This window comes from Amia ocellicauda, chromosome 1, assembly GCF_036373705.1.
Source record: "Amia ocellicauda isolate fAmiCal2 chromosome 1, fAmiCal2.hap1, whole genome shotgun sequence".
Classification (NCBI taxonomy): Eukaryota; Metazoa; Chordata; class Actinopteri; order Amiiformes; family Amiidae; genus Amia; species Amia ocellicauda.
Genome location: NC_089850.1, coordinates 32,795,442 through 32,821,126, shown reverse-complemented (window position 1 = coordinate 32,821,126; position 25,685 = coordinate 32,795,442). Strand labels below are relative to the sequence as shown.

The window sequence follows — 25,685 nt, the reverse complement described above, 5'->3', positions numbered from 1 at the left end:
GTTGTGCTGTGAGGTTCGGAGTTCTCTGGAAATTTGAAGTGAAACTCTGCCAGGATCTTATATTTTCAGCACAGTCTATACAATATTGTAATTGACAATGCCTTTGCAGACCACTACCGTCAAATACAGCCAATACTTCTCTGTCACCTTCAACTAGCGGCTGGTAAGTGAGCCGTAAACGTTAAATCAGACGCTACAAGCAGATGAAGGCTGCTGCTGATGTGTCAAGTCAGGCTGACGTAGTGGATCAGAAAACACTACCATGCACTGGATGTTGTGTATATATTTTTTACAACTAAATTGATCTTATTTATATGAGACGCATGTTGTGTGGATTGCAGTGCAAAAACAGCCGATTTCATACCAGTTAAAAGTAGATGCACATAGATAACTGCATTAGCTAACCGAAGCTCTCGTATGTCTCCAAGTTACAGATCGTAAAATAAGAAACTTGTCCACATGCATCACGTTTATCGCTAACGCACTGTTTAGCTCTGCAGCTTCGCAACTATTCACTGTAAATGTCATTTAAAAAATCAGCTTGATAACTTCAATTGCGAGACAAAAATATCACCAATATGTCTTGACTGCAGTAGTGGCTCAAGCTTCCAATGGTCTTCTTAATATAATACATGCTCATTAAATGTGTTACACTGCTTTATGTAATTAGATGGCACACTATATCAAAGGAGAGCTCGAGTAATGCGAAAATAAATGGATTTCATCACTGCAATTTGGCAACATGAAATATGGTGCAGGTGTGTCGCAAGTGTTGCACACACAGTGCTCCAATCGCAATGACCTGCGTTTCGCTTGCAACTTATTTTGTGCAGAGTTGTATGGTATAACAGCTATTTCCACTTTAGAGGCTCTCAATTAGGAGCTCACTAATGTCACCGACTGATTTTATTGTATATTTTGCATATTCGTATTCTAGGTGCTGACAACACAACACAAATGCATAGCTTACATTTTGATTTGTATAATTTGGCTTCAGATTTTAATACATTATTAGTTAAATAATGATTTTGCTATAACTAACCAGTCAAGCTATTTCTATAATTTCCTTTGCATCGCTTGGATTAGCCTGTAGATTTGGAATGTGGGGAGGATGTTACTGCTGTGTTAGTCTTAAAGACTACTGAGCCTTAAACTTACTAAACACACACACACACACATTGATTTATATACTCTCACATACTATGTGACACGCGCACACACACACACACACACACACACACACAAACACACAAACGCACATTTGAAAATAATGCATGTCAATTCTAATGGCCATGCTAATTAAAGCTAGATGCTGAACCATCAGATAGGATTTAACAAATAGGCTAAATAAATTAAATACATACAACTATCTATTTAACTGTTCTATAAGCTCTCTCAAATGGAAGCTTACTATATTTGCCTTAATACTGTAGCAAAGAGAATGAAAATATGTTTTCTACATATGGCCTATATAATACCTGTTAGGGATCTAGGCTAAACCTTTACCTTCTACCCATAAATAATGAAGGCTTCACATTACAATTTTGTCATAAAAACAAACAGTTAGGAATACTTCAGCACATTTTGTACATTATTAATCAGAATTGTAATCAAATAGATTACATTAAAGAGCAAATCAAGACAAATGTACAAACCATATAAAAATAAAAACAAAACAAAAAATCTACCTGGCTGCTTTGATTGTAATAATATAATACTAGAATACTCCAAAAACATCTTCATAATGCCAAAGCACCAAATCACACTGCTCGTGCCGTCTCCTAGGAGCCAAGCCATGGAACGTGACTTGGATGTACTCAGAAAATGCAATGATTACAGCCCCCTGAAAGCAATGTTGTGAGTAGGCCTAATTAATTCATGATTAGGCTAATTCAAACTCCAAAGTTGATTGAAAAAAAGAAAAGAAAATGGAAGTGAACAATACAGAGTTTGATTATAAAGTCAGTTGCTTCCTCTGCAGTAATCACTTTATATTAGTTTCTATGGATAGTGCAGTGAACATAATCTCCAATAAAAGGTTGCTTTTTATTCTTGGTTATTATTCTTTTTGGGTCTGTCTATCTAAAATATGACCTTTGATTAGTGCCTTTAGATCCCACAAAATTAATTCATGAAGGCGATGGGTAAGCACAACTGAATTTGAACAAAGACTGTCAATCCAGGGGGTTTAAAATATTGTATACACTAGTGGTGTGTCATAAATAACATGCTCTGAAATTGGCCCAATGTAAAATGATAGGCCAATGAATTTGACTTCTGAAAGCTGGACTGCCTGTTCAAATGACGGTAGTGATTGTGTGTCTTTTTCTTTTCTTTATAGGTACTCCCTATAATTATGGAGGCATAAACGGATTTGAGTGCTTGGGGGGGAGGGGGGAGGGGATATTCCCCTTTGCTGGTTGGCTTGTGTGGAAGGAATTTACTGAAGGTTGTCAGACTCTTTTGCCTTTATAGAAAACTTGAAAAAAAACACACAAAAATAACATTTAAAAAATAAATATATATTTATACATTTTGTAATTTATTTATTTATTTATGCTGTCTAGCGTGCCAAACATGCTCATCGGCTGTGTTCTGCATGTTGCAGACTTATCATGGTCGTATGAAATGAACTAAGAAAAGGGCCACGGGGTTGCTAGGGTGCAGTGGAATTTCAACACAGGCACAATTCTAGCTTCCTGATGAGATTTTTTATTTTATTTTGTATTTGTTTTGAAGGATTAATTATGAATTGCCATTAATAATTGTGTGTACAGTATAAAGAGGTTGCTCAGTTATTGTTCAGTAAGAGGGGGTTTGCACTCAAGGCATTTCAGAATGAGCCTGATGCCCCCAGACTGCACTGCCAAGTGTCGGTCGATTCAGCATGCTCAGGACATCATCTCGGCTCTGACCAAAGGCACAGAAGGCCAGCTCAGGGCCTTTCTCTCTGCCCATTGCCACAACGCTGCCACGCTGAAGGATGACTTCGGGAGGACAGCCCTACACTTCGCTGCATCACTGGGCAAGAAGGGTCTCGTAGACTGGCTCCTGGCATTGAAAGGAGCCGATCTGGGCGTGAAGGACAAGGAGTCTGGGTGGACAGCCTTGCACAGGAGTGTGTTCTATGGCCACATCCACTGCCTCATGTCCCTTGTTAAGGTAGGAGTGAATCTTCAGTACACACTTTGTTGTATATCATCTTTGCATCTTTAATGTGCACCTGTTCTTTTTTCTGCTGAGCTGCTCAGGCACTAACTGAAGACTTGATGAATACATACTGCATTATCGCAGTTGTGGTTGTTTGAGTGGCAAGAAGTTGGATTGTAATGGTCAGTGTTGTGCTTTCAGACAGTTTAAATCCTCAAAAATTATGATAGATGGATGTTGCATTTGTGAAGATAAAAGTCTCTGTGGTGAGAGAGTATCTAGAGTTTTATATCTAGTGATATAACTGCTTATATGGAATTGTATTGATGGGCAATATGAAAAAAATATTCTAGTGAGTGAAAGGGTGAAAATGTAACATGCAATTTATTACAATATTTACACATTCTTCTGACAGTTATCCAATTTGATGAAATAGACATTACAAAATTATATCATTGTACATATGGTATATATATACACCGATCAGCCATAACATTATGACCACTGACAGGTGAAGTGAATAACACTGATAATCTCATTATCATGGCACCTGTCAGTGGGTGGGATATATTAGGCAGCAAGTGAACATTTTGTCCTCACAGTTGATGTGTTAGAAGCAGGAAAAATGGGCAAGTGTAAGGATCTGTGCGACTTTGACAAGGGCCAAATTGTGATGGCTAGACGACTGGGTCAGAGCATCTCCAAAACTGCAGCTCTTGTGGGGTGTTCCTGGTCTGCAGTGGTCAGTACCTATCAAAAGTGGTCCAAGGAAGGAAAAGCGGTGAACCGGCGACAGGGTCATGGGTGGCCAAGGCTCATTGATGCACATTGCGAACAAAGGCTGTCCCGTGTGATCCGATCCAACAGACGAGCTACTGTAGCTCAAATTGCTGAAAAAGTTAATGCTGGTTCTGATAGAAAGGTGTCAGAACACACAGTGCATCGCAGTTTGTTGCGTATGGGGCTGCGTAGCTGCAGACCAGTCAGGGTGCCCATGCTGACCCCTGTCCACTGCCGAAAGCACCTACAATGGGCACGTGAGTATCAGAACTGGACCACGGAGCAATGGAAGAAGGTGGGCTGGTCTGATGAATCACGAGTTCAAGGTGTTGACTTGGCCTCCAAATTCCCCAGATCTCAATCCAATCGAGCATCTGTGGGATGTGCTGGACAAACAAGTCCGATCCATGGAGGCCCCACCTCGCAACTTACAGGACTTAAAGGATCTGCTGCTAACGTCTTGGTGCCAGATACCACAGCACACCTTCAGAGGTCTAGTGGAGTCCATGCCTCCACGGGTCAGGGCTGATTTGGGAGCTACACAATATTAGGCAGGTGGTCATAATGTTATGACTGATCAGTGTGTATATATATATATATATATATATATTTATTATTATTATTATTATTATTATTATTATTATTATTATTATTATTATTATTCTACAAATTGGTATTGATTATTATAAATATAGGCCTGATGTGTTTGACTTGATTAATGTTGCCCTTTTTCAGCATGGAGGGAATCTTAGCACCCAAGATAAAGAAGGGCTTTCGGTTATGGATTTAACTATGAAAGACAGACCAGCGCATGTTGTGTTCCGAAATACTGGTGAGTATTTACTTGAGTTATCTGAATTGCAGAGTAAATTAATGTGTTATTTAGGATATGGAGAGTAATATTTAAAAACATATTTCTAAGGCTTTTCTGCTTCTAATGTCAGATCCTACAGAAGTCTACACATGGGGAAATAACACTAACTTTACTCTGGGTCATGGAAATCAGCAGAGCAGATACTACCCTGAGCCTGTGGATCTGTTTGCTAGAACTGGTGTCTACATCAAACAGGTACATCAGTTGTTACACTTATTTAATCTAATTAATAATATGTCCAATTAAAAAAAAATAGTTTGGTACAGTGTAAACTCACAGGACTATTAAATCAATCCTATTCTTTTTTAATTACATTTTTCCCCACTAAGATGTATGTTGTGATAGATGTTTGAAATTAAAGCTGTATTAGGTTGTGCAGACAGGACTGTGGAGATCTTCCCTAAGTACCTTTTTAAGTAATGGAGAATGACATGTGATCCTGATGCCTTTTTGAAGGCACCACTTGGCAAACCAATTGCTTTTTCTTACTGGAACAGCGCCTGGACGCTTAAGACCTGTTCTGTTTGGTGCCAGATAGACCTCAGGAACACCGTTTGTATTCTAAGGACTACTTAAACCGGTTTATTTATTTTGTATTATATTTGCTGCAAAGTGTATTTTCCTTGAGTTTAAACCACACCCTGTGAGATCATTAGATATCTAAAAGTTATTTTCGTTGCATTTTTACTCTAAGCAGCTCTACTGTGCGCCAGATCACATTTTACTGTCCGCTGTCTATGTCTCTTAGTTCCAGTTGTATTCTACTGCTCCATTTTAGTTTCAGGCAATGAAGTTTAAATATTTATTCAATAATGACATACTTTAATTACATGAGTGGCCCGCAGGATAAGCTTTTACCAGTGATGATGTAGTAATACTCCTGGTAACATCTATTCTCGTCAGGTCTTTGCTAGGTTCTGCATTAATAATGATGTTGACTGTTGTATCTGGTTAATGTTGCCTTCTCACTTAAAACAAAAAACCTATGAATTGTTTTGTGGGCAGCAACACTGTGTACATTAAAATAACAATTATTGTAAGACATATAATTTTGTTTGTTAAAAAAGGGTGTTCTGTCTGCTTGATAAAGAACTCTGTATAGTACAATATGACATGCTGTTATTTTTCAGGTCGTGTTGTGTAAGTTCCACTCAGTGTTCCTGTCCCAGAAAGGTCAAGTGTACACCTGTGGGCATGGACAAGGAGGCCGACTAGGGCACGGGGATGAGCAAACATATCTGGTATGATAGCTTGATGCCAAAGGCCTTTTTTCCCCCTTCTGTTTTCTCTTGTCTTCTAATGAAATAACAAAACAAAATTGAATCTAATGTGTGTGAACTGTGGGGCACCTGAATGATAGACTTCTAAAATGATTACTGAACTGCTGTGGTAATTCTGTTGCAGGTTTACTTTACACCTACAGCCAATATATATACATTATATTATATTATTCCTGGAGGTTATTCTTCTTTTATTGTCCCTCTCTCTGTGTGGCAGATTCCTCGGATGGTGGAGGGTCTAATCAGCCATCACTGTTCTCAAGTGGCTGCAGCCAAGGATCACACAGTGGTGTTGACAGAAGAAGGATATGTTTATACTTTTGGGCTGAATACCTTTCACCAGCTTGGCATTGTACCACCTCCCTCAACAAGTAATGTACCAAAGCAGGTGGGGATACCTTGTCATAGCAGTATTGTTTACTGCTCACAAGTATTTTGTTATGTTAAGCTTTAGACAGTGTTTAATAAAGACGCACCATGACACATGTTTCACTATTCATAGTAAAATTAATTATTAAACTGAATCATATAAAGCATACTTAAAAGTTACATTATACATACATAATGGAATTGAATTATAAATTAATACTCATCTGATGTCTGATGTATAATTATATTATCTACTAAATTAAAAGTATTGTTTTTCAATTAAATAATGGCAAGGTAATGGCAGGTGGGTGTGTAGAACATATGAGATTTTGAAATTGTGATATTCAGTTTCCAAACCGTATTATGTTCAGGTATCTTAACACTTCCCTGCTCTAAATGATTACCTCTTAAATAATTAAGAAAGCTTTTTCTTCAGGCAGGTCTTCAGGGGAGGGCTGAGAAAGAATATAGCTGATTAATGAATCACAAACAGTGCAAGTGTCAATGCTTTTGATGGTATCTTGGCTTAATAGAAATCAGATTACATTACAATATGATATCTAAATGTTGTATTTTTTTCTGGTCATTTGGGGTAATAGTAAATAGAAAGGGGAAAGAATAACTTAAAGATATTTTCAACAATTGGATGCAGGTTTTGTCCAAATCTCTCAAAGGAAGGACTGTAATTGGTGTAGCGGCGGGCAGGTTTCATACTGTCCTTTGGACAAAAGAAGCAGTATACACTGTGGGACTCAATGGCGGTCAACTTGGTAAGGCACAGTTGTCGATGCAATTAATACATTTGCTCTAATAAGATGACAACAATCTTACATCTTAAAATCATTTTTTGTGTAGCACTGTACTCATGTCTGATACTACAGTAAAATGATCAATGACCCTTAAGCTTTTTGGTTGGAATTCCATTTACAATGCAAATGGCTGAGAATGTTTGTTTTTGAATTTCTTCATCTACTTACTGAATTTAAATCTGATTTGAAAAATCTCCTTAGATTTCCACATACCTTACACTCTTTGCATTATTTTAATTGGTAATTGTATAAATCTCCTAAATGAAATTTGTTTAATTTAGAATTTCCAGCAGTTTCAGTGTACCTATTTTGTTTGAGGTTAGAATACAGAAACATTGTAATTACTAATTCACAAATAACCAGTTTGGTGAACTTTCAGTTTATACAACTTGTTTTCTTTCAGTTTGTATTAATATATATATATATATATATATATATATATTTTTTTTTTTTTTTTAAGAACGTGACTTTCATAATGTTCTCATATTCCACTTGTGAAGGTTATCTTTTGGACCCGAATGGGGAGCGTTGCGTGCCAGCTCCTCGTCAGGTGTCTGCATTGCATCACAAGGACATCTCGGTCTCCATGGCAGCAGCCAGTAATGGAGCCACAGTCTGTGTGACTGAGAAGGGAGACGTTTACCTCCTGACTGACTATCAATGCAAAAAACTTGCTTCTAAGTAAGTGGGAAACAGAGTGTCTGCAAACAGTGGTTATTCCCAGCATATGTTCAGGTCAGATTCTTAATTTTGTTTTTGTTGTTGCTCTCAACAGGCAGCTCAATCTGAAGAAGGTTCTTGTAACCGGTGGCTTCTTGGACCAAAGGGTTGATCCTCAGACTCTCAGAGAGGGTGGTGGTGAAAAAGTGTCAATCCTAGCTCTGGATCAGGCTGGAAGAGTAAGTTTCTAACACAAACACACACATATAAGTTACAAACAAACTACAAGAAACCCAATATTCCTAATATACAACTCCAGATGACCTACTATACATGCTTGCACTATGCAGTAGTGTGGCAGTAGCGGTTTGGCACCATCTACAGGAGTCCTCGAGGTCAGCATTCTTATCGTGTTCATTTGTAGGAGTCAAGTTACATACCTGAAGGTTATAATTACCTTGTTTAACTTTTTGCCCCATGGTAGTGATTACAACTTGGTCATACTATTACACTGTATTGAGAAGCAGTCATTTGCAGGTGGGATTGTGGGTTGTGAGCTCTCCACCTTTTGAGTCTAGAGAATGTCCAGGCTTGGTGTTGCAATACATTATTTTCCGTGAATTAATTTTGGACCCACAAAGCCCTTCATGTCACACACAACATTTCCAAAGCCACCCAAACACAGGATGCAATATGAATTGGGCTCCATGAGAGAACTAGAAGGAAAATTTTACTTTATGAAAATAAAACTGACACATCGGGCTCTGAATATTAATATCATGGTAAAAGCTTAAGAAAAATATATTAAGTTGAACCTCTTGTAGCAAGGGAAGGAGCTTCGGGGTTTACCAACTCAAAAGGAGTACATGCAGTTTTTTGTCTTCTTTCCCAGGTGTTCTGCTGGAAGTCTTCAAGCAGCTGTGTGAAGCAGTGCCGATGGGCATTCGGACGTCAGGTCTACATGTCTGATATCGGCCTCAGTAAAAATGAAATGATGTTCGTTACTCCAGAGGGAGAAGGCTTTTCAGGGCAGTGGCTGACAGACTGTAAGAAGAGCACTGAAAAAAAAGGTGTGTAGATGAAGTTGACTAAAGTACTTGAATCTGTAATGTGACTGAATCCATAATTATTTTTTCTATTTCTTGGCCAGTATTATCTTACTAACTTGAGGCAAAGGGGAAAATTGAATAGTATACTGCCTAGCCTGGATGTTTTTGTCTTTTCTTATTTCTTAATGATTTTTTCAAAGCATTCTGCCTCTATATATATACACTCACCTAAAGGATTATTAGGAACACCATACTAATACTGTGTTTGACCCCCTTTCGCCTTCAGAACTGCCTTAATTCTACGTGGCATTGATTCAACAAGGTGCTGAAAGCATTCTTTAGAAATGTTGGCCCATATTGATAGGATAGCATCTTGCAGTTGATGGAGATTTGTGGGATGCACATCCAGGGCACGAAGCTCCCGTTCCACCACATCCCAAAGATGCTCTATTGGGTTGAGATCTGGTGACTGTGGGGGCCAGTTTAGTACAGTGAACTCATTGTCATGTTCAAGAAACCAATTTGAAATGATTCGACCTTTGTGACATGGTGCATTATCCTGCTGGAAGTAGCCATCAGAGGATGGGTACATGGTGGTCATAAAGGGATGGACATGGTCAGAAACAATGCTCAGGTAGGCCGTGGCATTTAAACGATGCCCAATTGGCACTAAGGGGCCTAAAGTGTGCCAAGAAAACATCCCCCACACCATTACACCACCACCACCAGCCTGCACAGTGGTAACAAGGCATGATGGATCCATGTTCTCATTCTGTTTACGCCAAATTCTGACTCTACCATCTGAATGTCTCAACAGAAATCGAGACTCATCAGACCAGGCAACATTTTTCCAGTGTTCAACTGTCCAATTTTGGTGAGCTTGTGCAAATTGTAGCCTCTTTTTCCTATTTGTAGTGGAGATGAGTGGTACCCGGTGGGGTCTTCTGCTGTTGTAGCCCATCCGCCTCAAGGTTGTACGTGTTGTGGCTTCACAAATGCTTTGCTGCATACCTCGGTTGTAACGAGTGGTTATTTCAGTCAAAGTTGCTCTTCTATCAGCTTGAATCAGTCGGCCCATTCTCCTCTGACCTCTAGCATCAACAAGGCATTTTCGCCCACAGGACTGCCGCATACTGGATGTTTTTCCCTTTTCACACCATTCTTTGTAAACCCTAGAAATGGTTGTGCGTGAAAATCCCAGTAATTGAGCAGATTATGAAATACTCAGACCGGCCCGTCTGGCACCAACAACCATGCCATGCTCAAAATTGCTTAAATCACCTTTCTTTCCCATTCAGACATTCAGTTTGGAGTTCAGGAGATTGTCTTGACCAGGACCACACCCCTAAATGCATTGAAGCAACTGCCATGTGATTGGTTGGTTAGATAATTGCATTAATGAGAAATTGAACAGGTGTTCCTAATAATTCTTTAGGTGAGTGTATATATATACAGTGAGGGGAAAAAAGTATTTGATCCCCTGCTGATTTTGTACGTTTGCCCAATGACACAGAAATGATCTGTCTATAATTTTAATGGTAGGTGTATTTTAACAGTGAGAGACAGAATAACAGCAAAAGAATCAAGAAAAAGGCATTTCAAAAAAAGTTATACATTGATTTGCATGTTAATGAGGGAAATAAGTATTTGATCCCCTATCAATCAGCAAGATTTCTGGCTCCCAGGTGTCTTTTATACAGGTAACGAGCTGAGATTAGGAGCACTCTCTTAAAGGGAGCGCTCCTAATCTCAGCTCGTTACCTGTATAAAAGACACCTGTCCACAGAAGAAATCAAACAATCAGATTCCAAACTCTGCACCATGGCCAAGACCAAAGACCTGTCCAAGGATGTCAGGGACAAGATTGTAGACCTACACAAGGCTGGAATGGGCTACAAGACCATCGCCAAGCAGCTTGGTGAGAAGGTGACAACAGTTGGTGTGAGTATTCACAAATGGAAGAAACACAAAATAACTGTCAGTCTCCCTCGGTCTGGGTTTCCATGCAAGATCTCACCTTGTGGAGTTTCAATGATCATGAGAACGGTGAGGAATCAGCCCAGATCTACACGGGAGGATCTTGTTAATGATCTCAAGGCAGCTGGGACCATAGTCACCAAGAAAACAATTGGTAACACACTACGCCATGAAGGACTGAAATCCTGCAGTGCCCGCAAGGCCCCCCTGTTCAAGAAAGCACATGTACAGGCCTGTCTGAAGTTTGCCAACATCTGAATGATTCAGAGGAGAACTAGGTGAAAGTGCTGTGGTCAGACGAGACCAAAATCGAGCTCTTTGGCATCAACTCAACTCGCCGTGTTTGGAGGAGGAGGAATGACCCCAAGAACACCATCCCCACCGTCAAACATGGAGGTGGAAACATTATGCTTTGGGGGTGTTTTTCTGCTAAGGGGACAGGACAACTGCACCGCATCAAAGGGACGATGGACGGGGCCATGTACCGTCAAATCTTGGGTGAGAACCTCCTTCCCTCAGCCAGGGCATTGAAAATGGGTCGTGGATGGTATTCCAGCATGACAATAACCCAAAACACACAGCCAAGGCAACAAAGGAGTGGCTGAAGATGAAGCACATTAAGGTCCTGGAGTGGCCTAGCCAGCCTCCAGACCATAATCCCATAGAAAATCTGTGGAGGGAGCTGAAGGTTCGAGTTGCCAAACGTCAGCCTCGAAACCTTAATGACTTGGAGAGGATCTGCAAAGAGGAGTGGGACAAAATCCCTCCTGAGATGTGTGCAAACCTGGTGGCCAACTACAAGAAACGTCTGACCTCTGTGATTGCCAACAAGGGTTTTGCCACCAAGTATTAAGTCGAAGGGGTCAAATACTTTTTTCCCTCATTAACATGCAAATCAATGTATAACTTTTTTTAAATGCATTTTTCTGGATTTTTTTGTTGTTATTCTGTCTCTCACTGTTAAAATACACCTACCATTAAAATTACAGACTGATCATTTCTTTGTCAGTGGGCAAACGTACAAAATCAGCAGGGCATCAAATACTTTTTTCCCCCACTGTATATATATATATATATATATATATATATATATATATATATATATAATTTTTTTTTTATATATATATTTTTTTTTATGACTGATATGAAGATGATGCGCCAAGTCTGGGAAGTTCTGCAGGGCTGTCCAGCCACATGGATGTCAGCAATGCATATGAGAAAATTAGACTAGAAAAGCTTCCTCATGTTCATCGGGCTGTCAGCATAACTATGGATTCCAAAGGACGTAACTTCGGTGTCCTGCAGTCTGATCCCAAGACGAGGTATTATTTTTATATGTTGTTTGATGACTTTCATTTGATCCCATGTTGAATTTCCTAATCCAGTCAAAAGCTATTCTGCATCTGTATGTGATACTGTTAATTGTGAAGTTTTTAAAGTTCACGGTAGTTAAAAGAGTAAAGATACTTTTGCAAATGTTTAATAGAATAGAATTTAATAGAATTGTCATATTTGTTGAAAACTTTGGCACTGGCATTTACAAATGGGTGAATAAGTAACATTCATAAGTCCAAACTACAATTGCAACAACATCTTCATGGCGTTTGCTTTATTTTCAGCCTGTATGAAATCCCGTCAGTCTCCTCACCTACGTTTTCCAAAGACTTCCAGAGCCTGTTCGCTGAGGCAGAAGAAACCGACAATATCCATGATGTGACTCTCCAGGTGGGCAACAGGACATTCCCAGCTCACAAGTATGTCCTTTCCATGAGGTCAGACTTCTTTCGGAAGCAGTTCTACCCCGAGTCTGATCAGGTCGGATTGCCAGACATTCTCCGAACGGACGAGGATGCCGTGGGTTGTGACCGTTTTGTCCTGGAGAAGGTCCAACCGGATATGTTTGAGCACCTCTTGCAGTTCATTTACACGGACACGTGCAACATCCTCTCACACGGCTACAGAGCCAAGTTACCTCGAGAGGAGAAGAAGGAAGATTACCTGGACCCGCTTATTTGTAGCCTGAGGAAGATAGACTTCCATGAGGGACTGAAAGACAAGTCTGCCTATGAGGTATACCGGGGCTGTCAAGTTAATGGTGATGGGGAGAAACCGAAAACCAAAGCCAAAAACAGTAAGAAGGGGAAAGGGGCAAGTGAAGAGGTCAACCCGGTGAAAACCCTGCAGGGCCTGGCAAAGAAATTTGGCGTTAATGGCCTGTCTGCACGGTAAGAACTGAGTTTAAAGGAAAGTCTTTGTTTATGTCAGTCTGTCTGTCAACAGAGTCAGGTGAAGGTGTGTGCTTTAAGTCAGGGCCAGAATGCAATATGAATTGGTAACTGTTGACCAGTGCACTCTGGATAGTGTGTTGGCATTTGAATAATGCTTTGATGTGAGAAATAAATATTTTGTGTTCCCCAGACATGATGATATATTATAGACACAGTTGTCAACCTGTTTTTGTTGTCTTCTTGTAGGCTAGATGGAGTCAAGTTTGATAATGGAAAAATCAATGTTGTAAACAAGAAGACAGGAAGCAGACTACGATTAAATCAGAAAAAGTGGTATGTAAGAGTTCTATCTATTTATTGCTTTGATTATTTATATCTAACTATTGCACAATAATTTAAACACAAAAGCTAAAGAATGTTCTGAGTTGAAATTATATTGATATTCCCATGAAAATGTTCAATTATACCTTCAAAAATCAGTGATATGCAATACAAATAATAATGTAAGGTTATTGTTGTACAAAATTGTTCACATTGAAATATCTGGCACAGCTCGTACCTTTGTGACGTGACGTTGAGGTCTGAAGATGGGAAGGAATTTCCTTGTCACAAGTGTGTTTTGTCTGCTCGATTAGGTATGTGGAAGTGCTTTTAAAAGATCAAATAAGGTTTGGGATTTGTATTCTTGTGACTCCAGAGTCCTTCATATTTACTGTCATCTTATATAAATCTGTACGTATCTTGCAGAATATTTCCATAGCATGCTGGGCAGTTCCTGGATAGAGGTAAGTTGATACATTTTGAAAAGTGATATCCATGAATGTGTTTTGAGAGTCTCTTTTTTTTAAGTAATTAAAAATATGTTTTAAGATTTTAGTTTATTTCTTATGTATATTTGCCTCTAATTCTTGTTGTCTAACCAACACAGGCGACTTCCTGCACAGCTCTTGAAATGCCGATCCAGTCTGAGATCCTGCAGGTCATCCTAGATTATGTTTACACTGATGAATGCCCGACAGTTAAAGGTACATTTTATGAGCCATTGTCCCTTTTTATGAATGCATTGTATGGCAGTTTAGTAATGTGTAGGAGACATTGGTGAGACTGGATTGATATAGTTATTATCTTATTCTTAAATGTGAGAAATAACATTTCATATGCATGATAAATTGATCTAATCCTCATATATGTAACTCTTCACCATTTCCAGAGTCCTTCAGCGTGGAGTTTGTCTGCAATGTGCTCGTGGTGGCCGATCAGCTCCTAATCGCACGTTTGAAGGAGATGTGCGAAGTTGCCATTACTGAGAAACGTCAGTATTTGTCTCCATTTTTATATTCTGTTCAAATCCAGGTTACTTTAAGATGAAAATCTCCCCAAACATTTTTTGATGAATCTTCTGAAAAATCACTAACATTGCAAAAATGTTGGATCGATTGTTTATGCATGAAATGTCTGAGAGGAAAAATTGATTCCAAATGATGATGGTTTACGGTTAAGATTACAGTTCCTATTCCATGACACTTTCTTCTCAATTTATTCTCACATAAAAAAATATATATATATATATATATATATATGTTCAACACTATTTTGGAGCTTTAGGAAGATGGATACTTCAGCCAATTTGGTAAAGCAGTCAATGGCATGAGTTAAAATATCTTATACATTTGTCAGAAAATGTGTGGCTTTTTCAGACGTATGTTTCCTGTTTTTTCATCTAGTAACCCTAAAGAACGCGGCTGAGCTGCTTGAATTTGCTTCAATGTACAATGCGGATCAACTGAAGCTGTCTTGCCTGCAGTTCATAGTATTGAACATGGCAGCATTATTGGAATCAAGGTGAAGTTGAAAGGATACCCTTTATAGTTATTTCATTATTTTTATTTGCAATAATATTTTTGTGACTTAAATCTTTGTTACTGTTCTTAGAGCCCTGGATGTCCTGAGTGACGAGGTTTTATTGGATTTGTCTGCTGCCTACAGGAGGATGGTATGTGGGCCTATCTAGACCTGGTGATATGTGATGCTGCTCAATGATTTATTAAACAAACTGTAAGACTGGATTCAAGTCACTGAACAGGCCTCTCTTTAACTCTTTATTTATCATTTAATGTATTTACCAAAAGGGCTTTGTTTTCCCTGTATTTTATAAAGCCCTATTGTATCTGTAGTTCTCCAATACCATTTTCAGCACATTTACACACATAGCTGAAACTTGCTTTTTTGTGGGACACATTTATAATTAATATTATAATTCCTAGATCCCTGCAATGCAGAAACGACTGATTACTCCCTACCCTGATGTACCAGACCTCCGTTCATTTGAGACGGATGACTGGGAAAACTCGTTGCCCCAGAAGGCCGAGACCGATGTAGAGTACGTGTCCAGGTATAGTATTGCACTGACTTCAACTGCTTTCAAATAATTCTGGATTGAATGTTATATTTTTAACATAATACATAACTGAAATAGTATAATTTATTTATCATGTTGTATTTGTTACGCGAGACAGATAAGTTCTCAAGCCAATTAATATAAACACATTTTACATCAAAAAATTCTGTTGGTTTAATGTAACAAGATAATTCCTACAGGCTAAATCTTAGACTAATTTAAAACACTGTACTTGATGGAGATATTTTTGTTTAACAGTTGATTTTATCTTGGAGTGTGCTGTGTTTGGAATTTGCCATTTCATTTGAGTGTTTTCTCTGATGCTTGTTTCAATATAATCTTTATTGTGACTAAATCCAGATGATATTACATACTTTATTCACATTTATTAATTTGTATTCATATGATCTTGTAAGTGCGAGTATGATGGTAACGGCTCTTCTGCCCTTTCAGAGAAACACTGTTGAAGAAAGCTAAAATCAAGGCCAAGAAGAAGCCAAGACGGCGCTCTGACAGTTCAGGAGGGTACAACCTGTCTGATATCATCCAGAGCCCGCCTTCTACAGGTCACTATTACTGTGCTTCTTTTTGAAGTCCCTGGTGGTGAAAATATTTGGGACAACTGTATAACCTATGAAGAAAAGAAACTTAGAAATAAACCTTTGCCTTATGGAACCATTTACACATTTCAGAGTACATGTTTTAATAAAGGATATGTTTTATGCCCATTGTTTTTTTTTTATGTCAGTTATTCCAAGACTAGTACTCGTGTAATGGAGCATAGATACCCCTCGTCAGAGCACTGTAGACAGCTTTGAGAGCCTGAAAACATTGATTTGAAATATGTGAAAACCTCTTACAAGCCAGCTGACTGACCTGGCAACCTCTTTTTAAGGGAGTACCTGAAAGAGGCCAGAAGAGAACAGTGACATATCATTGGTCCAAGAAAGGAGATATAATGATTCTGTGTCTGAAATAAATTTGATTAACTTACTACTCCTGTAAATTGGCTTCAGTCTTCTCTTTAAAGATAGAGGCACTTTTGTAGTAGTACGTTATGTAGGGGTTCGCTCTTGAAAACATTTCTGTCTCTCCTTAGGTTTGGCAAAGACTGGCAAGAATAATTCTATTGAGTCACTGCAAGAGCTCCTCACATCAGACTCGGAGGGCAGCTATGTGGGAGTCGGCAGTCCTCGAGAGCTGCAGTCTCCTGTGTTCATGGCGGGACTCGGCCAGGACAAATCTGAGGTCTGCAGCATGTAGAACAGCTCTATGAGATCGTTCATAGAAGCCATTAAATCATTAGGCAGACAAAATAATTAGGATTAATCCCATTTTCTTGAATGTCTTTCAAGATATTACCTGTTAATACATTGATTACTTGTATACTGTACAGTGTATACTGGTACCTTTTATGCATTTGCTTAATATTTTCTGTTTTTTGTTTCCTCAGGTAGAAGATGGATCTCGAGCAGTGAGAACAAAAATTCCACCACAGAATTTAGAGATGACAAACGCACCAGGACCAAAAGCAAGGTAGATGTGTGGTTTGGAAGTGTTTTTCTTCTGTATTTTAATGTTATGCATGTATGTTGTTTACTGTGCATTGACCATGGCAGTGCTGATTCTAGGAGAGTGCTTTTATCTTATAATTATACAGTATGATGCAAATGTAATTTATTCACAATACTTTTCTTTTGTTCCAGTCATTCTAATACATAGGTATAACTCTTCACTATCTAGAATACAATCTGTTGTATTTTTTTATTTTCTGTGTTGATATTTAACTAAATGGATCTATATACAATGTTTGGCATTTTGGCAATTTGGCATCCATAAGATAAGCATGGCAACACCCTCATATGGATCCTCTTATTAAAGGGTAACTGGCACATTTTTTTTAAATGACATCTGTAGCCATCTTTATATGTTGCTATAGGGTGTAAGTAAGATGTATACCACTCTTCTAGAGTGGTTCTATCATATAAGAAACTTTTAAAACTTAGTTCTTGGCTTGTGCTTCAGTCAGTTTTAATCTATAGCCTAACAAGACATTTACACAACTATATTAATTGTATATACATAGGCTACAGTACATAACCATACATATGTATAGAAAGCAAATGCTTGACAAACCATCGCTTTGCGCTTAATCTGTATTGCACAGCTTAGTTATGAACCCCTTGGACTTAATATACAATAATGCTGCGTGGGAGTACTTATATTTTGATGTCACCTATCTGGTCTCGATTTCAGTGTACACGGTGCAAGCATTTTCAGTGTAAAGAGCGCAAGGTTTGATGTTTTCAGTGTAGAGAGTGCAAGTGTTTTTCAGTAATAATGTCACCTAATGGCGCTTCATATAAAACCGTGATTTTAGGAACTGCTCCATTTTCCCTTTAAGCATCTTACTTACTGACTACAGCAATTCATGGGAACTCATTCATTCACTTTGCGGAATTTGATTCTTTTGTAATAAGCCCTCTGATTACTAATTAACTTAGTAAAAGCACTGTATATATTTCAGCCCTGCCAGCCATCCTGTTTTAGATCTAAGAGCCATCATGGAAATGGAGGAAAATATACAAAACCGTGGGGCCACACCTAAAAGTACTATTTTGTAAGTAATCTGAGAGTAACATTATGTTTTGAATTCTGTTTAGTTTCTGTGTTCGGAACAGAATAAGTACCAAATGTTGCTATAAGACTGCAACTTAACCTGGCATTACATTTACAATGAGATTACAAGCCTGTTAATCTTTTTTCAAGGAATAATTTGCATAGTTTACAACTGATATTCTGATATTCAAGACTTCAGTGTCATTTATAATTTTTTCAACTCTTGTGACCTTTCAGGCACCTCTAGATCAAAGGTGTACTATCTGCAACCTCTGAGCGGTGTGATAGATGAGCAGTAGGCGTTCTGGGCCTGCAGGGCAAAACATATTTGATGGTTTGACTACCTGCGGGTCAGAAGATGCATGCTTTGACTCGTTCCTCCCGAAGATAAATTGAAGTAGTAGTAGGGAGCAGAGATCAGTAATTGGGGTGAAAAATTATTGGATATTTCAAATGTTTCATTATAATTTACAGGAACATCGGTAAACCCTCAATTCATGGAACCAAACTTTCCCAGAAGCAAAGAAAAATGATTGCTATGGCTGCTAAAGAAGGCACAGTGGAAAATACCCCAGTGAAATTGTCTCCAACATCCACTCCCTCCAAGACTGGGAAAGCATGGTAGGTTGAAGGAAACAGGGTTCCTCTTATTGTGTGACCTAGATTCCCATCAGGCCTCGTTTCAGAATGGCCAGAGTTAGGAAATCATGACTCTTGTATCATTCAAGTCAAAGAGGACACTTGGACAGAAACTGCCTAAACGAGCAGTTCAAGTTCGCACATTTTAATGGATAACCTGTTTAATACAGTTACATGACTGTTGTTTAAATAACTTAACATTTCAGAAGCAAAATGAGATGGAATAGTATATACATTTGACAGGTTATGTATGCAATAACTCATCAGCCCATTTAAAAAAAATGTTCCACGTGTTCATGGAATTTCCCTTTAAATCATATTTTTTTCAGCAATTTGTGTATTTTCAGTTATTCAATACTTTGTGAAAGATGGAGCCACAAACCCATTTTTATTATAGATAGGATATTGAAGGTATTTTCAGCAGTTGATATTGGGACTTCAAATAAAGTATCTGGTAATGCCAACAGTGCAGTTCAGTAGATTATAAAATTACAAAAAAAAATACATCATAGCTGTACTGCTATTTTAAAATATTTTTCCCATTTCAGTGGCTGTCTGAACTATGCCTAGTCTTGATTGCATATTGCAATAACAGAACCAAGCTATTGTTTTTGTGCTGCAAGATATATTTGAATATCTGGTTCAGAATGATGGTCTATTTCAGCTGTTATGTGAACATTGTGAAATTAGAAATATTTGTAACTATTTTTGACGTACTAGTAATGTTACTTTTTTTTTAAACAGTACTAAATACGTGCCTTTATTTGTTATGTCAACCATTAGTGACACTTTGGAGGCGACTGTGTATATATATATATATATATATATATATATATATATATATATATACACATCAAATATTGTCTAACCACAATTATTTGAGTTTTTTATATCGTCAGACATAAATGACTTAGCAAGCACCATTACATGAAAATGGTTGGTTAAAAGACGATTAAAAGATGAGTAAAATGACGTTCCTTATGAATGTTATTTAAATGTCAGATTAAAGTTCTTAATAGGATGTGAAAGCAATCCTTATTTAAATCCATAAACTGTTTCTATGGCCACAATCCAGATTGTTCCAGGTTTCCAGGCACCTGTGAAAGGAAATTTTAAATAATCATCGCTATACGTACTATCTTCCGTGAAAACGCAAATCAGCTCCATAGCTCATTTCCTTGAGCCAGCCCACACGCTTTTAATGTGGAGATGAGCTGTTACTAAAAACTGTCTGATGAGGAACAGCATGGTTTCATCTGGCCAGGTTTCTCCAGTTCACAACTGCTATTATGTCTGTTTTGGATCCACTCCAAACTCCAGTCGCCACACTGTAGCTTATCTTGTAATTGTATATACCACATAATTTACTGTCTGTGCTGATTAGAGTATATCTTTTGTAATGCGTTTTATTTTCATGGATGACATGACAAAAATTCGTATTGATATCCTTGCAGAAAAAAGTGCTATAATTTGTTACAGATCTTGTAGTTTGAATGTCTTCCAATGCTTATACTGCAAGTTTTGACAAGAAGCAGAAACCATTATGCATTGAAAAGCTTTAATTAAGCAGGGTCTGTCAGCATCATAATGGCATTATACAAAAATAAGACTGTTAAATTGAGTTACTGTCGTTGTATGGAAATAACTGTATTCATTATTTTTACAGCATAAAGTAATTGCTGAATTTTGTGAAACAATATGCATTGCATAATAATACCTTTGGACAATTATACAGTATCTGGTACCAAATTTAATGCTGTTAATCTTTGTGATTTGTAATAGGGCCACTCCACTGCACTCTTCCCCTTCCTTCAAGTCATTCCGTGATCTGTTGATGGAGGAGGAGAAGACTGTGAGAGCTGGCTATTCTTCACCATCCATTGTGAAGAGGGTGTCTTTCAAAGACAGTGAGCACAGTGACAACGAGAAGCCAGGCGGGTAAGGATGGTGCAAACGCTTTTCCTAGAAGTCATTATTGGTCATGCTTCTTTTGCTACAATGCAGTTGGGTAGTTTAATAATAAAACAGTCACATTTTGATCCTGTGAAGAAACCTGTTCTGCAATTGACATAATGCTTTCAGACAGTTTCTTTGTAAGTTTTAGCTATTAGTAGCAGAGTTGATAAGAGAGCAAGGAGAGGGAAGCAACATAAAAAAGCTGTTGTTTCATAACCTGTGGGTGATTCTAAAAACATGTGATATCATCTACTTTTCAAAAGGTTTTATCTGAAGGTACACAGGATAGATCAGGATGACACTGGTTCCCAGGGGCATATTTTACAAGTCTGATAATCAACGGTCTTTGTGTTTAAAGCAAGTATATACAAGACTTGTATTAATCTGCTTTAAAGCTAATTCAGCCTTATAAGCAGGTTATTTGTTATTCACTGCCATCATTAAGTACCTGTGTTATCCACTAGACAGCACTGTTGCACTTTATGCAGAGATTGATAATAAATAAAGATTACTCTTTCTTCGATATTTACTGCAGTTCTAATCAAGAAATTGAAAATTTAAATTGAGTTGTACTTTTAATTACAAACTTTGTTTTAAATGTGTAATCTGTCGTTTCATTGCTATTTAGTAAAATAATGTTATGAAGGCTATAGCAACAACAATACAGGTCATATAAAGATAGGGCTTTTACTGAGCTTTCCTACATTAAAAAAATCTAACAAAAAAACATTCTCTACATTAAATGTATCTCTTAACATTGGATTAGAAGAATTAAAAAAAAAAAAAACATTTATGTACAGTTAGTGTACATTGGTACATTTGCAACTTCTCTTTATCTGGTACTGATACTGAAGTAATTACAATTACTTATTGGTATGACAACTACAGGTCATATTATATATTGTAGAGTTTTCACTGGCGAGCTTTATGTGGTAGGCTACAGAATAATAAATAGTATCTAAATGGTGTTGGTGGCCTCACAATACACTGCAAGACAGACACTGACAGACACACACCGAAACACTACAGTCCCAAAGTGTCACAGATCGCTACACAATATATATATTATTTTTTTTCTCCTCTTTAGGTGGTCTAAAGGAAACCTGAATTCTGGTGACCTCAGTTCCCCAGGAGTACAAGCAGAAAGTCCTAAGTAAGCAAGTTGTCAAGACACATACATGTGCTCATCAACTTTTTGAAAAAAAAAAAGAGGAAAAGAAGCTCTGCAAGTAACAGCACTAATAGTGTATCTTGGATACAACTCTGCTCAAAATGACAATATTCTTCCTCTTAGAAGGTGAATTTTGGCTTTGTTGGAAGTTCACCCATTTTAATTGTACTCTGTAAAGTACGAAGAGCTGCTGGTGATCCTTTATAGGATAATTTTAGTTTCCTTCTGCTTTTCTCTAGTTAAATAGAAAAACAGTTTAATAACACCACCCACAAAAATAACAATAGACAAACAATAAACACAAAAACGACTATAGTTCTTTTGGGAAGAAGGCAGTAAAAAGGTAGAGAGAGGGAGAGTAACCTTCCTGTGTGATTAAGGGTGCAAAAACAAGTTTAAAAAAAATCTTCACAAACAGAAGTTGTAAAATGACAATACAGCTGGAGGTTTTTTATTTGAAATGAAACATTGTAAAAAAGACAACCAAAACATATAAAATAAACTTTTAACATACATAAAGAGTATCCTAGTGCTGTTTGCTAAACTAAGGACAGGGTTTCAAAACTCTGTAGCTCTGTTGGTTATTTATATTATGTTTTTTAATTAAAAACACCCATTTTGTAAGTTATGGGAAGTAAATGCAGGCTAACACTCCTTTGCATGAACTAAACTGTCTATTCTACGAGTGTTTGCGTGTTATAGATTAAATGATGGCTCTTCAAATAAAACCATAATGTATATTGCACCTCGCAGTCAGGTTAACATCATGTTTTACCACAGCTGCTATTAGTTACAGGGCTTTAGACTTGCCCTTACAAGTTTTAATACAATCACTGAATTAAAGCATATAGGCATTTACAGGGGGTATGTCCAGGTTTTTCCATAATAAAATACAACTGATGTCATATACATTTGCAGTAACAACCCTTTTTTCTTTGTACCCAAGCCCCTGGGTGATGCCTGTGGTGGGCAGCCCCCCTGCAGTGGCCCCTGTGACATTTGCATCCATCATAGAAGAAGAGCGGCAGCAGGAAGCAGCTCTCATCAGAAGCAGAGAGAAGCCTTTAGCTTTGATACAGGTACAATAGTCGTACAGCATGTGGAGTGAATGTTTACGTTACATTACAGAATTTGTCATTTAGCTGACGCTCTTATCCAGGGCGACTTACATTTGTACCCATTTATACAGCTGGGCATTTTACTGGAGCAATCTAAGTGAGGTACCTTGCTCAAGGGTACAACAGCACTGCCCCACCTGGGATTTGAACCCACAACCTTCCAGTTATGTTTAGTAGGAGACTCTTCTAAATTGGCATGTTATAAACTTTTGGTGGCTTTTTACTTTAAAGGACTAAGCAAAACATTAAATGTTATATCCCTAAATACAGTAAAGAGAAAGGGTACTTTAAATATTTAATATTAGGACATAACACAAATAAAATCTCTATCTCTCTCTCTCTTGATCTATATTTGTTTTTAGACCCAGGGTGTGTGTGTATTTGTTGAAAGGTATACACAGGCTGTTTGCTCCAGACAGTTTCTTCTAGTATTGCACTGAATTACGAATTGTGTTCAATGCATTCCGCTTATTAATTGTTGTTGTTTGGCTCTTTCAGATTGAAGAATGTGCTATTCAAGATTTGCTTATCCATTATAAGGCTTTCAACAACCCAGATGAGTTCATTGTTGTAGAAAGAGCCTCGCAGGGCCCAATCGCCACACCAATGTGGAACAAACACTGAGCACAAGAGTGTGAAGAATCCTCCCAAATATCATTTATATTGGAAATGGTCATTATCAGAGATCACAGACCACAGAATTGTGCATCCTTTTTATCTCTAAAGTAGTTGTTTTTTTCATTTGTAGGACTTTCTAGCATTTTCATCTGTGGCTGTCTGTAATTTGTTGTATTTAGATGAATAATGACCCAGGTTTACCATGATTTAGGACATCAAATATATACATGCACTCATAGCTGGGACTGTCCAAATTTTCTGACTGCCATAGTGTTTTTCTAATTATATCTTGATATCTGAGCAGAAAATTATACATTAAATGTTTCAATTTTGCCCATTATGAGAATTGGTAACCTAATATCATTGTTTATGTTGATGTGTAAGTGAAACAAATGCACATGCAGATTTGTTAGTGATTCAAATAAGTATATATAGAAACTATTTTGAGAATATAGATTTTTCTTTTCTTTTTTTTTTTAACATCCTTTCCTGCGAAAAACATGCAAGGCCTTGGTGTAGGAATGTATGGAGCTGTGTTATCAGCTATGCATCATAAACAACTTAGGGGCTTGGATATGTTGATTTAAGTGCATTCTTGAGTTTGTTTATAGGTCTGGAGTTGAAGTGTTTAGCATATATCCTGTTGGTAAGGGGTTAAACGTGTGTCTGCGTGAAAGGCTGAGTCTTGAGATATGGATTGAGCTGCCAAGCAGTGTGCAGAGATGTAATAAAGAACACACCTGTGCAATAAATGACTCGTATCGTAAGTTTTTTGTCTTTGCATTAAATAACTAATAATGGTATTTTTGAATAGTAAGTTTTAGTCACTGTAATCATTGCAGAGCTTTTGTTTTATAATACTTTGTGGTTTAACAATCATCTATACTTCTCAGAGTTCATATCATCAAATGTTAGAGGATTTTTGCTTTATCATACGATGCAGCATGAACACGATACAGAAACAACTGTGAATCTAAATGCCTCCTTATGTCAATATAAAATTTAAATATTTATGTATCTTATTACACCGATAAGGTCTATAATTCTTCTAAAGTTTAAATGTTTTGATGCATATTTTTGGTCATGAATAGGCTCTAGTAATGGGATAGTGAATGGGCTCTAATCATAGTCTCTAATGGTCTCTAAAACGGGGCTTCATGATTTTATTTTACTCCACCCAACATATTCTTAAAGACAGGTTGTAATTTAATGTAGTCTGGACAGGAAGACATAAAAAAAAAGTTTTATCAGATAAACTCATTTCAGAATACTTGAATGTTACATTTTTTTAAGGTTTCAGTTTTTTTAAGAAACTGGTATGAAATGGACACTCTTCGCTCTAGCCTATATCTGTTTTTGGTACTTGTATGTTGAAGGATTGATTTGACAAAACTCAGTTTTTTTTTTTTTTTTTTTTTATAGGTCTACGCCTGCTACTTTACATACAAATGCAATATTTTGAATTAGAGATTAATATTATAGTTGTTAGCATGTTTTTTGTTTTTGAAGGGTGTCGGTGTTTGTTTATTATTGACTCTTTTTGGGAAGTTATTTATTTTTATAGTGAAACGGTAACATTGTTGAACAAGGTTTATGACGAGCATTTTTCTTGTTTCTTGTTCACCTGTTGTTTTGGTATCTTTCATTTTATTCCAAGTGTTGTAATTTCCTAATTAATTGCATAGCGCATCAGGTCAGATGCCTGCCAAGATTGTATTACTTATCTCTGTCTTTTGAAAGTATCGCCATCACCCGTCTTTTGCAGCAGAGAGATTATCACACTGCTTTCAACATAAGCATGACTTTACTGTAATTACATCAAACTAAAATTCAGTATATTCATTTATTTATTTAATCTACCTTAGTCCACTATTGTTACATATTTTTTTTATCTATAATTATATATCTATATATTTGTATTAACAATATCCATTATAATTTATACAGTTGTAGTTTGAAAGGAATACAATAAAATGTATTCCTGAAAAAT

At 37.4% G+C, this 25,685-nt stretch overlaps 1 protein-coding gene across 1 annotated transcript; it reads left to right on the top strand.

Annotated features, from left to right (window-relative positions):
• On the top strand, window positions 1–24,450 carry ibtk (inhibitor of Bruton agammaglobulinemia tyrosine kinase). Its single transcript, XM_066702267.1, has 29 exons — window positions 1–163; window positions 2,342–3,162; window positions 4,666–4,762; window positions 4,875–4,999; window positions 5,935–6,045; window positions 6,302–6,472; window positions 7,106–7,223; window positions 7,763–7,943; window positions 8,038–8,161; window positions 8,815–8,992; window positions 12,099–12,270; window positions 12,568–13,173; window positions 13,423–13,509; window positions 13,729–13,811; window positions 13,924–13,961; window positions 14,105–14,201; window positions 14,387–14,488; window positions 14,901–15,018; window positions 15,109–15,169; window positions 15,441–15,568; window positions 16,028–16,140; window positions 16,674–16,822; window positions 17,028–17,110; window positions 18,102–18,194; window positions 18,668–18,814; window positions 20,615–20,770; window positions 21,876–21,941; window positions 22,906–23,038; window positions 23,576–24,450. The coding sequence occupies exons 2-29, from the start codon at window positions 2,839–2,841 to the stop codon at window positions 23,699–23,701; spliced, it is 3,987 nt and encodes a 1,328-aa protein (XP_066558364.1). The 5' UTR covers window positions 1–163; window positions 2,342–2,838; the 3' UTR covers window positions 23,702–24,450.
• The last annotated feature ends 1,235 nt before the right edge of the window (window positions 24,451–25,685 follow it).